Source organism: Mobula hypostoma, chromosome 1 (genome assembly GCF_963921235.1).
Source record: "Mobula hypostoma chromosome 1, sMobHyp1.1, whole genome shotgun sequence".
Lineage (NCBI taxonomy): Eukaryota > Metazoa > Chordata > Chondrichthyes > Myliobatiformes > Myliobatidae > Mobula > Mobula hypostoma.
In genome coordinates, this window is record NC_086097.1 from 74,097,833 (window position 1) to 74,117,126 (window position 19,294).

Below are 19,294 nucleotides of genomic sequence, written 5' to 3' on the forward strand. Positions count from 1 at the left end.
TTTTGTGGGGGGGAGGGATATAGTCATGAGAGCAGGGTGGGGGACTGTGAGGAGGGGTAGGAGGGGAGAGTGAAACATGTGTTGATTGGGGGCCGACAACAGATGATGAATAAGTCCGTGAGCACAGTAAAGTTCAAAGTTTCTCAAATGTCCCACATCCCATGCAGATGCAGACGGGAGAAGGAAGAAAAACTCTCCCTGTCATGCCGACCACAATCCAACTCTGAGTCATCTGAAAACTTAGAGCTCTGATCAGCTCTCCGACACTAAGTACTGAGCGCCATCTCTGTCCGAACGATTCGACCTCCTTTTGGTCGCCAAAAGCAGGCAAGGCCGGGGATTTTGAGACCTACCCTCCGAAAGATTCACGACCACACAGTAATGACAGCAGCGAACAGGCGTTTCAGAAATTTCTCCAGATGTTCCTCTGTGCTTTCACGTCCATTCTCCATCAAATCAGAATTGTCCAATATGCACACTTTCTAAGACCTCACTATTACCTACACTTAATTTTATATAACTACAATATAACTTATCAACTCGTATACTCAGTACCCTGACTAATGAAAACCAACACGTCAAACTCTTTCTTCACCAGCCTACCTATCTATGATATCGCTTTCAACAATCTATGCATTTGTATTGATCCCTTTGTTCCATAAAAATTTCCAGGGCTCTACCATTCACTGTACAAGTCCTACTCTGGTTTGATCTCTCAAAATGCAATACTTCACATTTATCTGGATTGAAAGCCATTTGCCAGTCCTCAGCCGACATTCCTACTTGATAAAGATACCCTTTGTAATTTTTCATAACCTTCTACACTACCTACAACAGTAGCTAGTTCAATATCATCCATACGTTTACTAACCATGTCTTCAAAATTGTTTATATGAATTACAAAGGGCTCAGCACATACTCCTGTAGCACAACACTAGACACAGGTCTCCAGTCTGAGAAACAACCCTTGACCATCACCCTCTGCTTCCTACCACTGAACAAATTATGAATTCAATCTACTATCGCCTCCTGTTCAACTCTTCCCTAACTCTTCCTAGACCTAATTTTCTAGATTGCCTGCCATGAGGGATCTTGTCAAAGGCATTGCTGAAGTCCAGATAGACAACATCTACCACCCTAGCCTTGTTTACCCTCTTGTTTACCTCCTCGAAGAACTCAAAGAGATTTGGATGCATAAGAGTCCCTCGGTCCTTACCTTTCACCCTATGCACCTCTACATCCAACATTCAGTCCTTCAACATTTCTGCCAACTGCAACAAGATCCCACCGCAGGCCATATCTTCTCCTCTCCATCCCTTTCTGCCGCTCGCAGTGACCACTCCCTCCTTGTCTCCCTGGTCCATTATCATTACACCTCCTCCAACATCACCATCCAGGGACCTAAACAGTCTTTCCAAGTGAGGCAAAGGTTTACACGCATCCCCTCCAACCTTGTCTACTGCATTCGATTCTGTTGATGTGCCCTCCTCTACATCGGTGAGACCAAGTGGTAACTCAGTAACTGTTTCACGGAACAAATACGCTCAGTCCACAAATGCCATCCTGAGCACCCAGTTGCAGACCATTTCAACTCAACCTTCCCATTCCCACGCTGACCTTTCCATCCTTGGCCTTTTCAACTGCCAGGATAAAGTACATGCAAACTAGAAGAACAACAGGCAGTCTGCAACCAAATCATATGAATAGTGAGGATTCAAATTTATAGGTATCTCCCCAAACATTTCAATTTTTGACCCCTCCTTCTCTTTCTGATCCTCCTTTCCATCATCTCTCCAGTGCCCCACAATCTTTGTCCCCTCCCCCTCACCCTGTTCCAACCACCCACTTCACACAAAGGTTATCCATCCCAACCCCATCTGTTCCAACTGTTGTTCAACTTCTCCCTAATGGTTCCCATTCTCACCTCCTTTACTTATGTGAAGCCAGCACTGTGAGTGCTTTGTATTTCTGCTTATCTCTCTCCAACAGCTGTCTCACATTCTCCCCTCTTTCCCCCACCTTACTCATCTGAGGTTTTTCTTTTCTCCTCTCTCCTTGTCTGCCTGCCAGTCTCCCAACTCCACAGCACCCCTCATCTCCCTCACCTGGCACTATCTGCCTGTCATCATTCACCTCTCCTCAGTCCACCAATCTCCTTGGAATCCTTTCTTGTCAGTCCTCTTCTCTTCCTCATGCTGGCCGTCTTGCCTCTCTACTTTCAGGCCTGATGCACAGTTTCATCCCAAAATGTCCAACTTCTTTCCTCCCGCAGATGCCACATGACCCACTGAATTCCTGCAGCACATTATTTATTATTCCAAGAGATTTGCCAGGCATGAGTTACCACGCACAAAGCCACGCTGACTGTCCTGAATCAGATCCTGTCCCCAAATGTTTGTAAATCCTCTCCCTCAGTAATTTAACCACCACCAATATTACACTTCCAGGTCTATAGTTTCCTGACTTGTTTTTAGTACATTAGTCACTCTTCGGTCTGCTTGAACCTCACCTGTATCCACAGATGGGCAAAATATCTCTACAATGGCCTCCACAATTTCTTCTCCAGCTTCTCACAAGGTCTGACAATGCACTAGGTCAGGCCCTGGAAATTTATACATCTTATTGCATTTAAAGGCCTCCAATCCCTCCTCCCTGCAAATTCATAAGCGGTTTGAGACAACACCACTCATTTCCTCCATTTTCTTAGCTTCCATTTTTTCCCCCACAGTAACAACTGAAGAGAAATATTCAATAAAAAAATGCATCCATTTTTCATGTTGCTCTTTAAGAAGACCTATTCTCTCCCTGGTCACCCTATTACTCTCAATATAGCTAAATCCTTTCTTGGGATTTTATGACATAGAAACATGCACAGTACAGCACAGTAGAGCCCTTTTGGCCCACAATGGCTTTAGGTCTGTTGTTGCTGGAGTCAGAACAATGAAGGGGAGATTTCACTGAAACCTATCAAATATTGAAAGGCCTAGATATCATGTACATGGAAAGGATGTTTCTAAGTGTGGGAGAGTCTTGGAGCAGAGGGCTTAGCCTCAAAATTGAAGGACGTCCCTTTAGAAAAGAGATAAGGAGCAATTTCTTTAGGGTGGTGAAACTGTGGAACAAGCGGCTGTGGAAGCCAATTTAAATATTTAAAGTGGATGTTGATATGTTCTTGATTAGTAAGGGCCTCAAAGGTTATGAAGAAGGCAGAAGGAAAGGGGTGAGAGAGAAAATAAATCAACCATGATCAAATAGTAGAATAGACTCAATGAGCTGAATGGCCTAATTCTACTTCTATATCTTCTTAGCTTTATGGATGTTGTGGTGAGCTTTTAACAGACTCCCAAGATCAATCTAGCCCTTACCTCCCACATAAACCTCCATTTGTTCTTCATTCACATGCCAATCTAAGAGTCTCTAAAGTGTCTGTAATGTATTTTCCTCTACCACCACCCCTGGCAGCATGTTCCATGCATATATCACTCTCTGTGTAAAAAAAACACTTCTGACATCCCCCCTATACTTTCCTTCAATCACCTTAAAAGCAAGTCTTCTTACATTAGCCATTGCTGCCCTGGGAAAAAGGTACTGGCTGCCTACTCTATTTATGCTTCTTGTCATTGTATACAACTCTATCAAGTCGCTTCTCGTCCTCCTTTGCCCCAAATAGAAAAGTCTTAGCTTGCTCAACTTTTCAACTTTTGCTGACAGATCCTTCTCATATCCTCTTTTTAGCCTTCTAACTCCTCTCTTATGTGCACTCCTACACTTCTTGTAGTCATTAAGACATTCACTCTATGCTTACCTCTTTTTCTTAATCAAGGCCTCACCTCTTGTGAACCAGGATTCTTGAAACCTGCCAATCTTGCCCTTTACCCTAACAGGAAAAAGTAGGGCCTGAATTCTTGAGATTATACTTTTAAAGGCTTTCCAATGGGTAGACGGTACCTTTGCTGTAAACAATCCGGCCCAATCAAACACTGCAAGAACCTGCTATTTGGCTCCAAATTTTGCTCTGCCCCCATTCAAGACCTGTGAACTGGTTGTGTCCTTCTCAATAATTATTTTAAAGCCAATTAAATTATGGTAACTGGACCCAAAGTGCTCACCGCCAGTCACTTCTGCCACATGCCCTACCTTACTGGACCAGGAGGTCATCCAGTGTTGCTCCCTCTATATATTGATAAAGGAAGCTTTAAAGGCCACATTTCACAAATTCCACTTTATAGATTCCTGCTACTACATTTAGGTAAATCAGTGATTTATCCAAAAAATGGTTCCTAGTTTTAACAGTTTTTTTCATATCTATGAAATTATCAATTTCACAGTTCTGACACAATTACTATCCAAGTTTTAAACTTATAACATAAAAACTACTAAAGATGAGCAGAAATAAATAAGTTTTAAAAAACTTTTGCAAACTAATGATTAATTCAATCTAACCCATCCTTCCCACCCCCATGCCAACAACAGCCCCTCAAACACATACTTAAAGATGCTTACACATTTTCCACTCTAACACGCTGGTAGTCAGAAAGAATGGCACCAACTGAAACTGCTTCCGCTGCTTCCTTTTCCTACAAAAACAAGAAAAATAACAGCATATTTTGGTGAAATAAAAAAAATCCTGTCATGCAGCCTGAAATGACAACAGTGGAAAAGATAATTCAACATCAATTTAAAACTGCCCAGTGATTTCAAGTTGATCTATTTGTGGTTTGACTATGTCTTCAGGGCCACAGAACAGGGTATATATAAAACCTTCCTATTCAGAACATATTGTTTCTATCTTTAAGGGCTGCTTCTCAAAAATGTTAGATGCAGTTTAAATGATTGTCCAGGCAACAAACTGTTCAGTCAGGACTGCCTGAGGACACCTGAATTTTATAATCATTTGCTTATCTGCACTCCTTAGCAAAATAATTTCAACAATGTTTCACAAGATTTTCTTAAGGATAAAACAAACTGTCAAAACTTGGGCCAATCTCTGCCGGTCCTGACATACCTTATTAATTGTGTTGAAACATATAAAAGAGAACTATAATGTTTAAATATAAGTTAAATGAATAATATTTTGTGTAATGCTATTGAGATTCAAATGTACATTTAAAAGGGAATTCCCATCATCCCTTTGCAAAAATATAAAAATGTAGATCAACATACAAACAAATAATGACCTCAGTTTGGTCTTCTCATCTGAGCTGTTCAGCTAGACATGACAGCAATGAAACCTTTTATACCCTCAGGAAGATCAATCCAAATCAAAACAACTCTCAGTGTAGAATGACTGCATTGTTTTAAATTAGGATAGGGCATGCCATACCTGTGAGACAATTTACCATCCACCTTGTTCATGCAATCTCTAAGGGTTCTGTTTATACCTTGTGAAAAATATTTGTCAGACCAGGGGAAATAAAGAGAAGAAATACACAAATATTTCACTCAATGTCAATGAATGCATCTCAGATTCCACATCTATCAGCTGCCTCACCATTTTCAGACACTGCTCAATGCACCATCACTCACTAGATAACAAGCAATCAGTCAAAACTGATATTTAACATTCATTCGTACATACACAGCCTCACAAACTTAGTACTACTGCAAGTTCAAATTCAAGTTCAGTTTATTGTCATTCAACCATACACAGGAATCCAAGCAAATGTAACAGCATTCCTCTGGGGCTAAGTTGCAATACACAGTACCAACCATCACACACAGCATATATAATTATGATAGCAGAAACAAGTCCAGTTCCATCACTAACCAACAACTCGCTAGTGGGGTAGACATGCTGTATTTGATTTTCTTAATACTCAGCAGTGTCTTACAATGGTAAAAGCAACTAAGGAGGAATATTTGCACCTTTGATTGGACCCACAGAGGCCTCTACATCTGGTGTGCTGCCATCTTACCAACGATATAAGAACGTTCAAGAAACAGGATTGAGTCAAACATCTCTCACATTTACCCCACTATTCAAAACAGCCACCAATCCTGTGCCTTGAATAATTTTCTTCCTCCATTGATACTTGTTGAACTGATGCTTCATTATATCCAAAAAAATTAACAACCTCAACACTCTGTACAAAGAAATTTCTGCTTCCTTAATCCTAAATAAGCATACCTCTTTGCCTGAGTCTTTATCCCCAAGTTCTCAACTGCTAGTGACAGGAACATCTGTCACCCACCTCATCAAAACCTTTCAGAGTCAAAGTGAAATCACTCTCATTTTTCTAAATTCCAGCAAACTTTAGTCAACCTTGCTCATTCTGTCCTCCTCCTACAATCCTTCATCCTAAGAATAAATCTGGACAATTTACACTGGAAGACAGCATTTTCCTCTTTAGTTATAGAGGCAAATAAAAGACGTTTAGTACATATCAGCAAGATAAAAGAGGAAAATGAAATCTTTTTTTTAAAACTTGCAACAGTCAATTTTCAGTGCCAAGGAGATTGCTCAGCAGCCACTAAGATCAACAACACTGTAAACCATTACTTACATTGAAATAGCCAGACATTCCCTGGTGGATTCACTAAGTACAGCATCTAAACAGTGATCCATGCCATTCAGTGTAAGGTCTCTCAGTGAAGTTCTTTATAAACCAGCTTTTCATGTACAGGGCAACTTTTAACAGGGCTAGACAACAATTTCTTCATTTCCACCAGAGTGGTTGCTAGAAATTGCTGTCAAATCTCCTCATAAATATCATGGAGTGCTATTGGTTTCACTTATTTCTCTAGCAAAAGCCAACATAATCCATTGTTCCTGCAACTTAAACTAAGACTTTCATTTTCTTCATTCTGATGAACAATCCATCTGTGTTCTGAATCAATGTACATGTCAATATTTGTCTAAGATTCAATCCAATTCATCCAAAAAAATAGCAGATGGAGAGGCACAAAACTGCAGATGCTGGAATCTGGAGTACAAATAAAACAAGAAGCTGTAAGAACTCAGCTGGTCAGGCAGCACTTGTGGAGGAAAATAAGGCATTTCCATTTGATGTCCATTTTCCTCAACAGATGCCGACTGACCCACTGAGCTCTTCCAGCATCACACGTTTTACTCCAAAGGAAAACAGGTGCTTGAAATCTGAAATGAAAATAGAAAAGTCCAGAATTCTTCAACATATTTGATCAGAGGGAAACAGAATGAACACTTCAGGTTGATCGTCATTCATGAGAACCACAAAAGTATTTTCTGTAATTTAAATATAATCCTGGATTCAATCAGATTACTTTATTCACCAGTTTCATTATCACCAGGCAGACAATGTTTCTGAGCACAACACACCTAATTCCTTGCTTGCCATTAATTCAAAGGGAAATAAAGATCAATAACAATCGGTTAATTGTCAATTTTTTCCAAGATAAGCATCATAAGTTTCTATGTGCAAGAACAGATCAGCTGGACAATGTGTGATGTTTCTACTCCACATCCTCAGTGGCAAGAGAAAGAAGCACTGAAAACAGTTTTTATAGTACTTCCAGTAAAGAGAGAACTTGACTGAAGGAAGCCCTTTGCCAAGTAAGCAGAGATAATTTCAAACAGTGTGACAGTATTGATGATGATAGAAATGGGAAATGAGAATAAATCTTTATTGAAGTTGAACAATTTACATTTTCAAACCGAACTGCAGTTTAACAAATCACTGGACAGGTTTGGCTCAGATCTGACACTGGCCTCATGATTCCAATAACTAATTTCAGTTATCGGGATCATGCTTATAGCTGTACAATTATAGTGAGGCACTGATAATGCAAATTTCATTCACATCCTGTTCATATGTTCAAGATGATCGTACGTGTGGTCAGAATGTGCCTTTCTGCAATTTTTAAAAGCTGCAGCTCAAGCAAAGCTGCTCAGCATTTAAAAGATTTGGCATTGAGAGCAATATTGAATTAGACCATAAGAAACAGGAGCAGAGTTAGGCCTTCAGCCCATCGGCCTACTCCACTATTTCATCATGGTGGATGTATTATCTTTCTCAACCCTTTTCTCCTGTGTTTTCCCCATAACCTTTGACACCCTTACAATCAAGAACCTTTCAACCTCTGCTTTAAATATACCCAATGACCTGGCCTCCACAGCCATCTGTGTCAATGAATCCCATACGTTTCACTACCCTTTGGCTAAAGAAATTCCCCTTCATCTCTGTTCTCCATGGATGTCCCTTTATTCTGAGGCTGTGACATCTGATCCTAGATTTTCCCACAATGGGAAACATCCTCTCCACAACCACTCTATTTAGGATTATCAATATTCCATAGGTTTCAATGAGGTCACTCCTCATTCTTCTAAACTCCAGCAAGTACAGGCCCAGAGCCATCAAATGCTTTTCATACATCAAGCCTTTCATTCCTGGAATCATTCTTGTGAACCTTCTCTGGACCCTCTCTAGCGCCAATATAACTTTACTTAGATATGTTACCCAAAACTGTTCACAATACTCCAGGTGTGGTCTGATCAATTCTTATAAAGCCTCAGCATTACATCTGTACTTTTATTAGATTAGATTATGAGAACACTCAGTCCTCTTTGTCATTTAGAAATGCATACATGCATTAAGAAATGATACAAAATGTTTCTCCGGAGTGATATCACAGAAAACAGGATGAACCAAAGACTAACACTGACAGAACTACATAATTACAACATATAGTTACAGCAGTGCAAAGCAATACCATAATTTGATGAAGAACAAACCATGGGCACGGTAAATAAACTCTCAAAAGTCCCCGAGTCCCTGATAGCGGCGGCAAAAGGGAGAAACTCCCTGCCATAAACCTCCAGGCACCATCAACTTGCCGATACCCTGGAAGCAGCCAACCACAGCCGACACTGAGTCCATCTGTCTGAAAACTTCGAGCTTCTGACCAGCCTCTCCGATACAGCCTCCCGAGCACCATCCTCTGCCGAGCGCCTTCGATCTCGCCCTGGCTGCTGAAACACGCAAAGCCGAGGATTTTGGGGCCTTCTGGTCTGGAGATTCCGGTTACCACACAGTAGCAGCGGCAGCGAAGTGGGCATTTCAGAAGTTTTCCAGATGTTCCTCCGTACTCTCACATCTGTCTCCATCAAATCAGGATTGTGCACGGTCCCCTACATGACAGATAACAGACATCACCACTGAAGTGGCCGCGCGCGCTGCCGTCGCGCCGCCATCTTCTCTTCCTTTATATTCTAGTTCTCTCAAAATAAATGACAACATTGCATTTGCCTTCTTTACCACTGATTCAACCAGCAAGTTAACCTTTAGGGAATACTGCACAAGGACACACAAGTCCCTTTGTACCTCCGATTTTTGTATTTTCTCCCAGTTTAGAAAATAGTCTACACCTTCATCCTTCTACTATAGTGTATAATCATACACCTCCCTATACTATATTCCATCTGCTAACTCTTTGTCCATTCTGCCAGTCCATCAAAGTCCTTCCTCAGACTCCCTGCTTCCTCGACACTATCTACTCCTCCACCTATTTTCATTTTACCCGCAAGCTTGGTCACAAAGTCATCGATTCTGTCCTCCAAATCAGTATGAAGAAGCGGTCCAAACAACAACCCCTACGGAAGAGCACTAGTCACCGACAGCCAACCAGAAAAGGCCCCTCTAATTCTCACTTTTTACCTCCTGCCAGTTAGCCAACCTTCTATCCACGTTAATACCTTTCCTGGAATACCATGGGCTCTTCGTTTGTGTTGTGTACTGCTCAGCTAGATCTTTTAATATACAGCAACAAACTACAAAAAATTCAGAGTGGATCAAATTATAAGCATGTTCATTATTTGCGAGGGAAGATCTACCTCCATATGTTAAATTGTTGGAAAGTAGCTTTAATCTTACAGCTCAGAACGAACTATTTTATACTTTTACAGAGACCAGTAATTCATCAGTTTTTACAACCCATGGCATTCCTTCCTTATCTGGATCCACAGCATCTGTTCTTTAATCAGTCCATTTGTGTTTTGAGGCTTTTTCCCACTATGGCAACTGTATCCTGTTTTTCTCTGTTATCAAAATATTCCTGATCATTAACACACCCCTTGTTATAAAACACACACAGACTTTTTGTAAGTCTCCATCCAAACCAGCAAAGCGCTCTGGGATCAAACAGGTTCCATGTTGTCACATTACATTTTACAAAAATTATAAATTCATAAAGGCTTCAGGTTACAGGTGTATTTCCACACTTATTAAGCAAAGTTATGTTTGGCACCTTGTCAAAGATTTTCTGAAAATCCAAGTAAACAACATCCACTGACTCCCCTTTGTCTATCCTGCTTGTTATTTCCTCAATGAACTCCAATAGATTTCTCAAGCAAGATTTCCCCTCAAGGAAGCCATGCTGACTTTGGCCTATTTTATCATGTGCCTCAAATTATGTTGTCTTGATAAATGCATTTCTGTATAAATAAATTTACATCTAACACTTACTTTGAATTTTAAGCCTGCTTTCAAAAACCTTAATTGTCCAAAATTAGATTGGTGGTGGGGAGCTTGTAAAATAAGAATGGGCGAGGTCCCACAGACCTTGCTCACCACTCCACCCCTAATTTGTATTCACCATTGCTGGTTGCCTCCTTTACTCCTGATGCAGGAGGTAGCCACAATGGCCCAAAACATTCTAGAATTCAATAATGTAGTCTTAGGAGCAGCAAGGACTCTGGATGCAAAGAATCTGATGGAGAGATGCATTAATTGTCCTGAAGTACCAAATCAATCACTGAATATGGGCCTTGCACATTTACCAGCATACGGTATTAGCACAGGTTCCATACCTACAGTTATTTGAATGGTTAAATGCTTGTGGAACAGCAGACATTAGCTGCTAAGACCTGGGCTTAGCTATTAGTGACAATAATTCATGAAGTTGATCTATTGATTATTTTTCTGAAAACACAATAAATCCAATTGAATGCAAATCAATGAAATTACTACTTTTCCTCAAATAAAGTCTGTGGTATTCAGATCCTGAGGACAATACATAATTGACTCTTAAATGCCTCCAGGTTTAGAGCAATTGGAGATGGCCAAAACTGTAGCAATAATTGTCAGCAATATGCACAACTCATTAGTTAATAAATGGAAAAAAAAACTGGCAATAGTAACCTATTCCAGCACTGAAGCACATAAGCAAAACTTATATTTTAATGAAATAGTAATGAGCACCTCTTTCAATTGTGGTCAGCAGCAGAGAAATACTGATTAAGTAGCAAAACAGAAAACTGAGACTGAAATTCAATGCAACCATTTAGAGTAACAAATAATGGAAAAAAGAGGTGACACAAAGACTGAGACTCCAAAATTTAAGGGACACATCAAATTCTAAAGGGAAGTTAACCAAAGAAGACGGTGATACAATAGTAAAAAAAAGTTTGCAGAACACATTTTAAAAATTCAAATGAAGTATGAAATGATGTATTCTAATCACAGGAATAAGTAACAAACAATATAACATACTTCAAACAGTGGATGAAACTATTGAGAATAACCAAGAAACTGAAATCTCAAAAATAACTTCTAATAAATGAAGAAAATTATTTTAAAAGCTACGGACATTTGAAATAGTTATCTGAATTATACTTACATCTAAAATTATAATTCTTAATAGCTTAGCATGCAGTTAAAAACTGGTTTCACCTCATTAAACAAACTCATGTTTTCAGTAACGCAAACAACAGGAATTCTGCAGACGCTGGAAATTCAAGCAATACACATCAAAGTTGCTGGTGAACACAACAGGCCAGGCAGCATCTCTAGGAAGAGGTACAGTCGACGTTTCAGGCCGAGGTCCTGACGAAGGGTCTCAGCCTGAAACGTCGACTGTACCTCTTCCGAGAGATGCTGCCTGGCCTGCTGCGTTCACCAGCAACTTTGATGTGTCTTGCTCATGTTTTCAGTATTAACATTCAGCAGAGTTGGGAGAAAGTTTAGGATTAGCTCTCCTGAAGCTCTTGTTAATTCACTGATTTTATCTGATTACACCAGAGGAAGTTGCAACAATGCACTCTGCAGAAAAGCACTGAACCACCAACAGTGATACCTGGATTTCTAGTATTTAACTGTCCAGGAATGTACTTCAGCTATTGCTGAAATAGTTCCTCCATTTTAGAGGTGAATCTACTAGCCCCCGTTGTTAATTCTCACTGTGAAATCTGGCCCAGTAAGGTTCTGATAGGGTTAGAGCAAACAGAGGAACATAAATCACCAAAATACCAAAACATTGGGATTTATTTCTAAACAGATGGAAATTAAAAGCAGACGAACTATGATAAACTAGGTCAAGCCACTTTTGGAAAGCAATTCTTGTCTCCATATTTGAAAAAGAACATGGAGACACCAGTACAGAGCTTTAAAAATGCACAGTGGAGAGCATCTTAACTGATCATGGCCTGGTATGGAAACAGCAATGCCCAGGAACGGAAAAGGCTGCAGAAAGTAGTGGATAGATGAATCCCAGTCCATCACAGGCAAAGCTCTCCCAACTATTGAAAGAGTTGCTGCGTATGTCCACAGGAAAGAAAATTGCAGGGTTGTATGTGGTGACATGTATGTACTGATAATAAATTTGACTTTGAACTTTACTCTTTAGTATGTTTTGCATTGCTGCATTCACCAGTAGTACATGTTCATCACAAATAATGCGCCAAGTCTCCAAATATTAGAAGGGGGAGTTGTGGAGGAGGGACGGAGGGGGAGTGGAGGAGGGATGGAGGGGGAGTGGAGGAGGTGGGAGGTGGAGGGAGAAGGCAAGAAATGAATAAACAAATAGAGGTTGACAGTGAAGCACACAGATAGAGCAACAGAGATGGTGGGTGGGTTGCAAAATGTTCTGTGCAGAGGGAAAGCGCAAGTCACAGACAGTGAAGCACAGAGAAAGAATAAGAGGAAAAAAGGGAGAGAAATCAATCTAAAAGGGTGATAAAGACAGAGGATGAGAGAGTATAAGACAAATTCAAAGGTGTGGGAATGAGAAACAGAAAGAGAAATGAAGAAAGACGGAGAGAGATTTGTATGAGATTCAGATGTGAGATATTGAAATTATCCTATATTCAAAACAGCATTAGAAAAAATAATTATGATTGATTGCTGCTAACATAGAATGGTGTTTTCCACAGTTCTTGTGTGTCAACATCATATTAAGCACAACATGGAAATTTTGTGATTTGGTTCAAAAATGGTAACATAACTGCATTTTTAAGTGCTGCTAATGTAAATTAAATCATAAGATTTTTATTCAATCATGTTAAGAAGTGCTATTTGCTTAAGCTATGGTTCAGTTGTCTGTGTAATCTGTCCCACTTTATTACATGGGACCTTGTTAAACTCTTGATAATCATTTAATTCAGTTATAACATAAAAGATTGTGCAGTCATTAATATTGTTGCATTAAGTTCCTTAGATTTTAAATGAAGAGTCATTAGTCTCTCATTATGATAGACTTGGTGAGCTTTGTCAGTTAATCAACATGAAGAATGCTGTCAAGGCAAGAAAAAGTTTTATGTCCCAAAATTATTGCTTTCATTTTTGGTGCTAATTAGGTAGTAATTGAAATAATATTTCTGCCAAATTTAAGCCACATTTGAAATGATTAAGGGATAAAAATACAGATAATATTACAGAGTGGAATTATGTGTTTTCATTTTGCTGCTTTTATGACTAGAAAAGCTTTACAGCAAGTGGAATGATTCACTAAACAAAATTTAAACAAAACAATATTTTTACAATGAGGGTTATATTTCTGTTTGGTTTAACATAACAGTTAAAATTAATATCAACTGATCTGTTCTGGTGTCTGCGCTTCACACAGATTACATCTTTTCTTCCTACCATGCACATCTAAGCATAACTAAAAGTTGCTTCAATTACTTTTGATAGAACATTCTACATTATTAGGGCGATAAAATTTCTTTTGAGTTTTCTCTTGGATTTATTAGAGCAGTGTTATATTTATGAGATTCACATTTCAACTCTCCCACAGTGGATGTAATCTTTTTAAAATCCACTCTCAGGTCCTTCTGTTATTGTAAAGAATTGTTTCAGTTCTTACTGCAATCTTTTCACTCTTGAGCAAAGGTCTCCGACATTCTTTTCGTGTATTATCTCAATTTTGGTTTCGTCATCGTTCCACCTTCTTTATGTGCAAGTTCAAAGAAAATGTATTATCTAAGTACATTTTTATTACCATATATCACCTTGAGATTAATTTCCTTGGAGCCAATTACAGGAAAAAAAATAGAATAGAATTTTATGAAAATTATACATGTAATGCCCTGCCGTAGGTATTTTGTTTTAGCAGTTCTGTAAGAGCAGTCTGTTCTGCTTTTAGTATGTTTGGATTTGAGCTAAGATGAGGGGCTATTTTATTCGACTTAAGAGTGTTGGGTCAGCCGATCAGGATGAAGGAATTGGGAGACGGTTCTAAAGAATGTTGGGCGCAGAGGTTTTTTTGTGAGGGACACTGGTGTGGGTCGAGGTTTTATTGGCAGGTGCTGGGAGAAGACAGGAAGGAAGATAGCTGAGAATGCCGTCCCTCTTGCACAAGGTGCTTTGTGCAGATGAATAGCTTCAAGGAGGAAGGACCAATACTTCCGTGGGGGAGCCCGTTTGTTCGAGGTGGATTTCGAGTGACATTCAGAAGGTGATTCATACTTTCACACAGACTGTGAGTCCAGCACATGAGTTAAAGACAACTTCAAGGTGAGCTCCAACTTACATGCACACCTGGACAAGGTTAACTGTAATGGACCCTTTTTATTTTTTTCCTTCTCTTTTTCCTACTAACTGTTTCGATAAAGCTGACATTTGTAAATACACTTTCTTTACAATTGTATGCAGTGTATAATCTGTTATTTCTTGGCGATGGCTAATTACATGAGTGCAGTATTTACACAGTATTCGCACAGATCGGAGTTTGGGTGGTTGAGACATCCCATCTTCCCAGTTTTGGTGAGACTCAAGTCATACCAACCCTAGATGTACGGGGTTTGAGAAAGGTGGTTTTCTCACCACTGAGTCCAGTGGCTGTTAGCAAGGGGCTAACAAGCCCCATCTCGAGAGATGCCCAGTAAAAAAGGATTTCATACATAAATAGTCAAAGACTGATAAACAGCCAATATGCAAAAAAAAAACTCTGCAAATACAAAATAAGATTGAAAACATGATTTATAAAGAGCCCATGAGAGTAGAGTCTGCAAGCTGTTGAATCTGTTCATAGTTGTGTGGTAGTAAATGAAGTTTTCCACACCCCAAGTCCAGACATCCCACCACTCCTGGGAGTTCCGGGAGTCTCCCGCATATTGATTTCGGCTCCCTGATGCCCGCAAATTATATACAATATCCTGGAAATCGATTTTTTAGAGAGGGAGAGGGGAAAAAAAGAAAGACAATGAATCAGTCCTGCTTGATCTCTCTTTGTGCTAAGTAGACCTATCAGTTTTCTCTGTGGGAGGGCTTTACAGTCGACCTCTCTCTCTCTCTTCCATATTCCATCAGTTCAGTTACTGCCGTCCGGAATAATGCTGAAGTCATCCAGACAACTGTCGGTGATGAAGTACAAAAACCTGGCGAAGAAATTCCCAAGGCTGGCGGTGACAACTTGACTACGCAAGGCTGTCCTATACAGGCGTGTTGGCGTCTTAAAGGGGATTAGAGTGGGATTTAAATTGGAGCAAAATTCCAAAATCGTCCACTAAGAGATCTTTAAAAACGCGCTCGCAGCAAGCAAATTCTTTGGGGTTTTTTTCCTGAAACACTTTCACTTACAGGTACATTGCAGCCCGTGATGGGCTGGGTTTAAGTGCAGCCGTTTTCAGAAGAAAAACCAATTTTAATAAATACCCGGCCCCCACCGAGGTCTTGTCATTAGGACAGCGAACTGTTTACCTGTGCTGCGCACTTTATATGCATTTTGAATTACACTTTATTAAATAATATGGTAATATATTGTTTTATGTGGTGTGTGTGATATATGTATTGTGGCTACACCGTGGTCCAGACAGAGGTTATTTTGTTTATGGACAATCAGCCAGATGACAATAAACTTGAACTTGAAGATACGGAACTTCTAAATCACTCATTTAAAATCCCCCATTTTGATGAAAAAAAGTAAGTTCTTACCCAACTATTGCAAGGGAGGGGGGTGGGGGTGTGTGTGTGTGTGTGTGTGTGTGAGAGAGAGAGGGGGGGGAGGAGAGAGGGAGGGAGAGGGAGAGGGGGAGGGGGAGAGAGAGAATATTTCTTTTAGGGACCACAACATATTAGGGAGGCTAAGCGCAGGGAAGGCTGCTCAAGTATTTCACAGTTCTTTTCAACAGAAAACCAAAGTCTGACAGAGAAGGTCACTAGAGCTGAGGTGTACTTTACATCTTTCATCGTTGAGCATAACCTGCCATTCCAGGTGTGTAAGCACACAGGCAAGCTATTCAGGAAAATGTTTCCTGATTCAGAAATAGCAAAAAACTATGCCTGCTCATCAACCAAGACAGCAGCTATTGTGAACATGGCACATTAAGACAGAATTCAGATGTCAGCTGTCTCACAAAACACTTGTGAATCTGATGTCTTGCAAAATTAACAAATTCATTGACACAGACTGCTGTGAAGTTGAGACTTCCGGTTGAGACTTACTTGAAATGAGGTTTTGCAGGGTGGGATGTCTGCAAGTCCCACCCCCCCGCCCCCCCGCCCCCCGCCAAACATTTGGATACTCAACTCATTTGTGAGGAACAAGCACTACTGATGAATGCAGCACTACAAAACATACTTAAAGTAAAGTTCAAACTAAAATTTATTATCAGAGTACATACATGTCACCACATACAACCCTGAGATTCTTTTCCCTGTGGGCATACTCAGCAAGTCTATAGAATAGTAACTGTAAACAGGATCAATGAAAGATCAAGAGCATAGAAAACAACAAACTCTACAAATGCAAACATAAATGGCAATAAACAGTGAGAGCATAAAATAACGAGATAAAGAGTCCTTAAAGTGAGATTATTGGTTCTGGGAACATCAATGGATGAGTGTTTGTTCAAAAGCCTGAAGGTAGCAGCTGTTTTTGAACCTAGTGGTGCGACTCCTGAGGTACTTGTACCTTCTACCTGATGGCAGCAGCGAGAAAAGAGTATGGCCTAAGTGATGTGGACCTTTGATGATGGATGTTGCTTTCCTACTGTAGCGTTTCATGTAAATGTGCTCCATGGTTGGGGAGAGTTTTACTCATCATGTACTGGGCCGAATCCACTACCTTTTGTAGAACTTGCCATTCAAAGTCATTGGTGTTCCCATACCAGGCAGTAGCATGCTTTCCACTACACATCTATAGAAGTTTGTCAGGGTGTTTGATATCATGCTGGATTTCTGTAGGCTCCTCAGGAAGTAGAGATGCTGTTGTGCTTTCTTTGCAGTTACGTTTATATGACGGGTCTACGACAGGTCCTCTGAGATAGTGACACCCAGGAATTTAAAGTTACCGACCCTCTCCACCTCTGATCCTCTGGGGAGGACTGGTTCATGGACCTCTGTCTTTTTTCCTTCTCCTTAAGTCTACAATCAGCTCCTTGGTCTTGCTGACATTGAGTGAGAGGTTGTTGTTATGATATCACTCAGCCAGATTTTTAATCACCCTGATTTGTCACCACCTTTGATACGGCCCATAATAGTGGTATCATCAGTAAAGTTAAATATGGTGTTGGAGCTGTACAGTACTTAGCCACACAGTCAAGTAGAGCAGGGGCTAAGAACTTGGGTTGATAGAGGTTGCGCAGGAGATGATTTTGCCAATCCAAATTGACTGGGGTCTGCAAGTGAGGAAATCTAGAATCCAACTGCACAGTTGGGTATTGAGCCCCAGGTCTTGGAGTTTACTGATTAGTTTTGAGGGGATAATGGTATTAAATGCTGAGCTGTAATTGATAAAGAGCATCTTGATGCACGCATCTTTGCTCTCCAGATGTTCCAGGGTTGTGTGAAGAACCAATAAGATGGCATCTGCAGCGGACCTGTTGCTCCAGTAGGCAAATTGGAGTGGATCCAAGTCGCCACTCAGACAGGAGCTGATATGCTTCAACACCAGTCTCTCAAAACTTTTCATCACTAACCACTAGGTGACAGTAATTGAGGCAGGTTACCATGCTCTTCTTAGGCACTGGTACGATGAAGTCTGCTTGAAGCACACACTCTCAAAGCGATAGGCTGAAGATATCCTTGAACACATCAGCCAGTTGGTTAAACAGGTATGTTTTCCTTGGACTCACCCTCTTGAAGACAGCCCATACGTCACCTTCAGATACTGAGACCAAAGGATCATTGGGAGATGTGAGTTACGTGATGGTTTCTCCATGTTCTGGTGGTCAAAGCGAGCATAGAAGGCAATAAGCTCATTTGGAAGTGAAGCTCTGCTGTCCCCATGTCACTAGATTTAACCACTGTTAAACATCGCAACCACTGTTAAGAAAAGTGAAAAGTAAACTGGAGAAAGACATTGATAATATTGACATAAAATATAAATAATCTTGAAAATTGGAAAGAATATAGAAATGTGTAAAGTTTAGCTTAGGATTGGATGAAGGAGAAAGCAAAATATTAGGATTAGAAATTGAGCTGAAAAACTATTTTTAAAGCTAAGTGCCATATAAAATTAAATTAGCAACAGTGAATGTGGTCCCTTACAGGAAAAGACAGTAACATTTTAACTGGATGATGAAAATAGAGGAAAACTAAATGTATACTTTCTATCTGCCAAAATGACAGAAAACACAAAAATCATTTTGGAAAGAGTGGGGGAATCAGTAACAAAGCCTAAAGCAGCTGTTGCGCCTACACCACCAACACAAACTTCTCTCGTACCTGCTTCAGTGGGTATCACAGTAGCTGCTTCCACCTCAATGGGAACTCCAGCTTCAGCTTCATTTCCAACCTTAATTACAGATTCAATTTCAGCTTCAAATCAAGTTTTCACTCCTAACCCAGCTCCCAATTTTCCCCATGTTGCATCTGATTTGTTTCCTTGAAAGTTTTGATCAGCTGCAGGAAGACTTGTGCAGGCTCCTTGAAACTTTGCAGTTATTTTTAAAATATCAATTAAGTATCTTTAAACTGAAGAGTGTGATTATATAATAGCTCTATTTATTAACTGAATTGATTATTCAAGTTTCAAAATGTGAAGTTAATGAGTTTTGCAAAAAGTTTATTGATCCCTTACCATTTATTATATCCTGTATGTTCTACCCTTTTTTTGACTCTCATCAGCTCACATTGTTGGGATTAAATTCCATCTGCCAAAG

General features: G+C 40.0%; 1 protein-coding gene across 4 annotated transcripts in view; it reads right to left on the reverse strand.

Annotated features, from left to right (window-relative positions):
- dph6 (diphthamine biosynthesis 6) overlaps positions 1-19,294 on the reverse strand; it is a 300,181-nt gene that overhangs the window by 224,040 nt on the left and 56,847 nt on the right. For all 4 annotated transcript variants that reach the window (XR_010018318.1, XM_063050727.1, XM_063050738.1 and 1 more), the window contains exon 4: positions 4,504-4,577. Coding sequence is in view for 3 of the 4 variants with exons in the window: in XM_063050727.1 (XP_062906797.1) it covers positions 4,504-4,577 (74 nt within the window). In the remaining variant the exon portion in view is untranslated. The remainder of the gene's footprint in view (positions 1-4,503; positions 4,578-19,294) is intronic.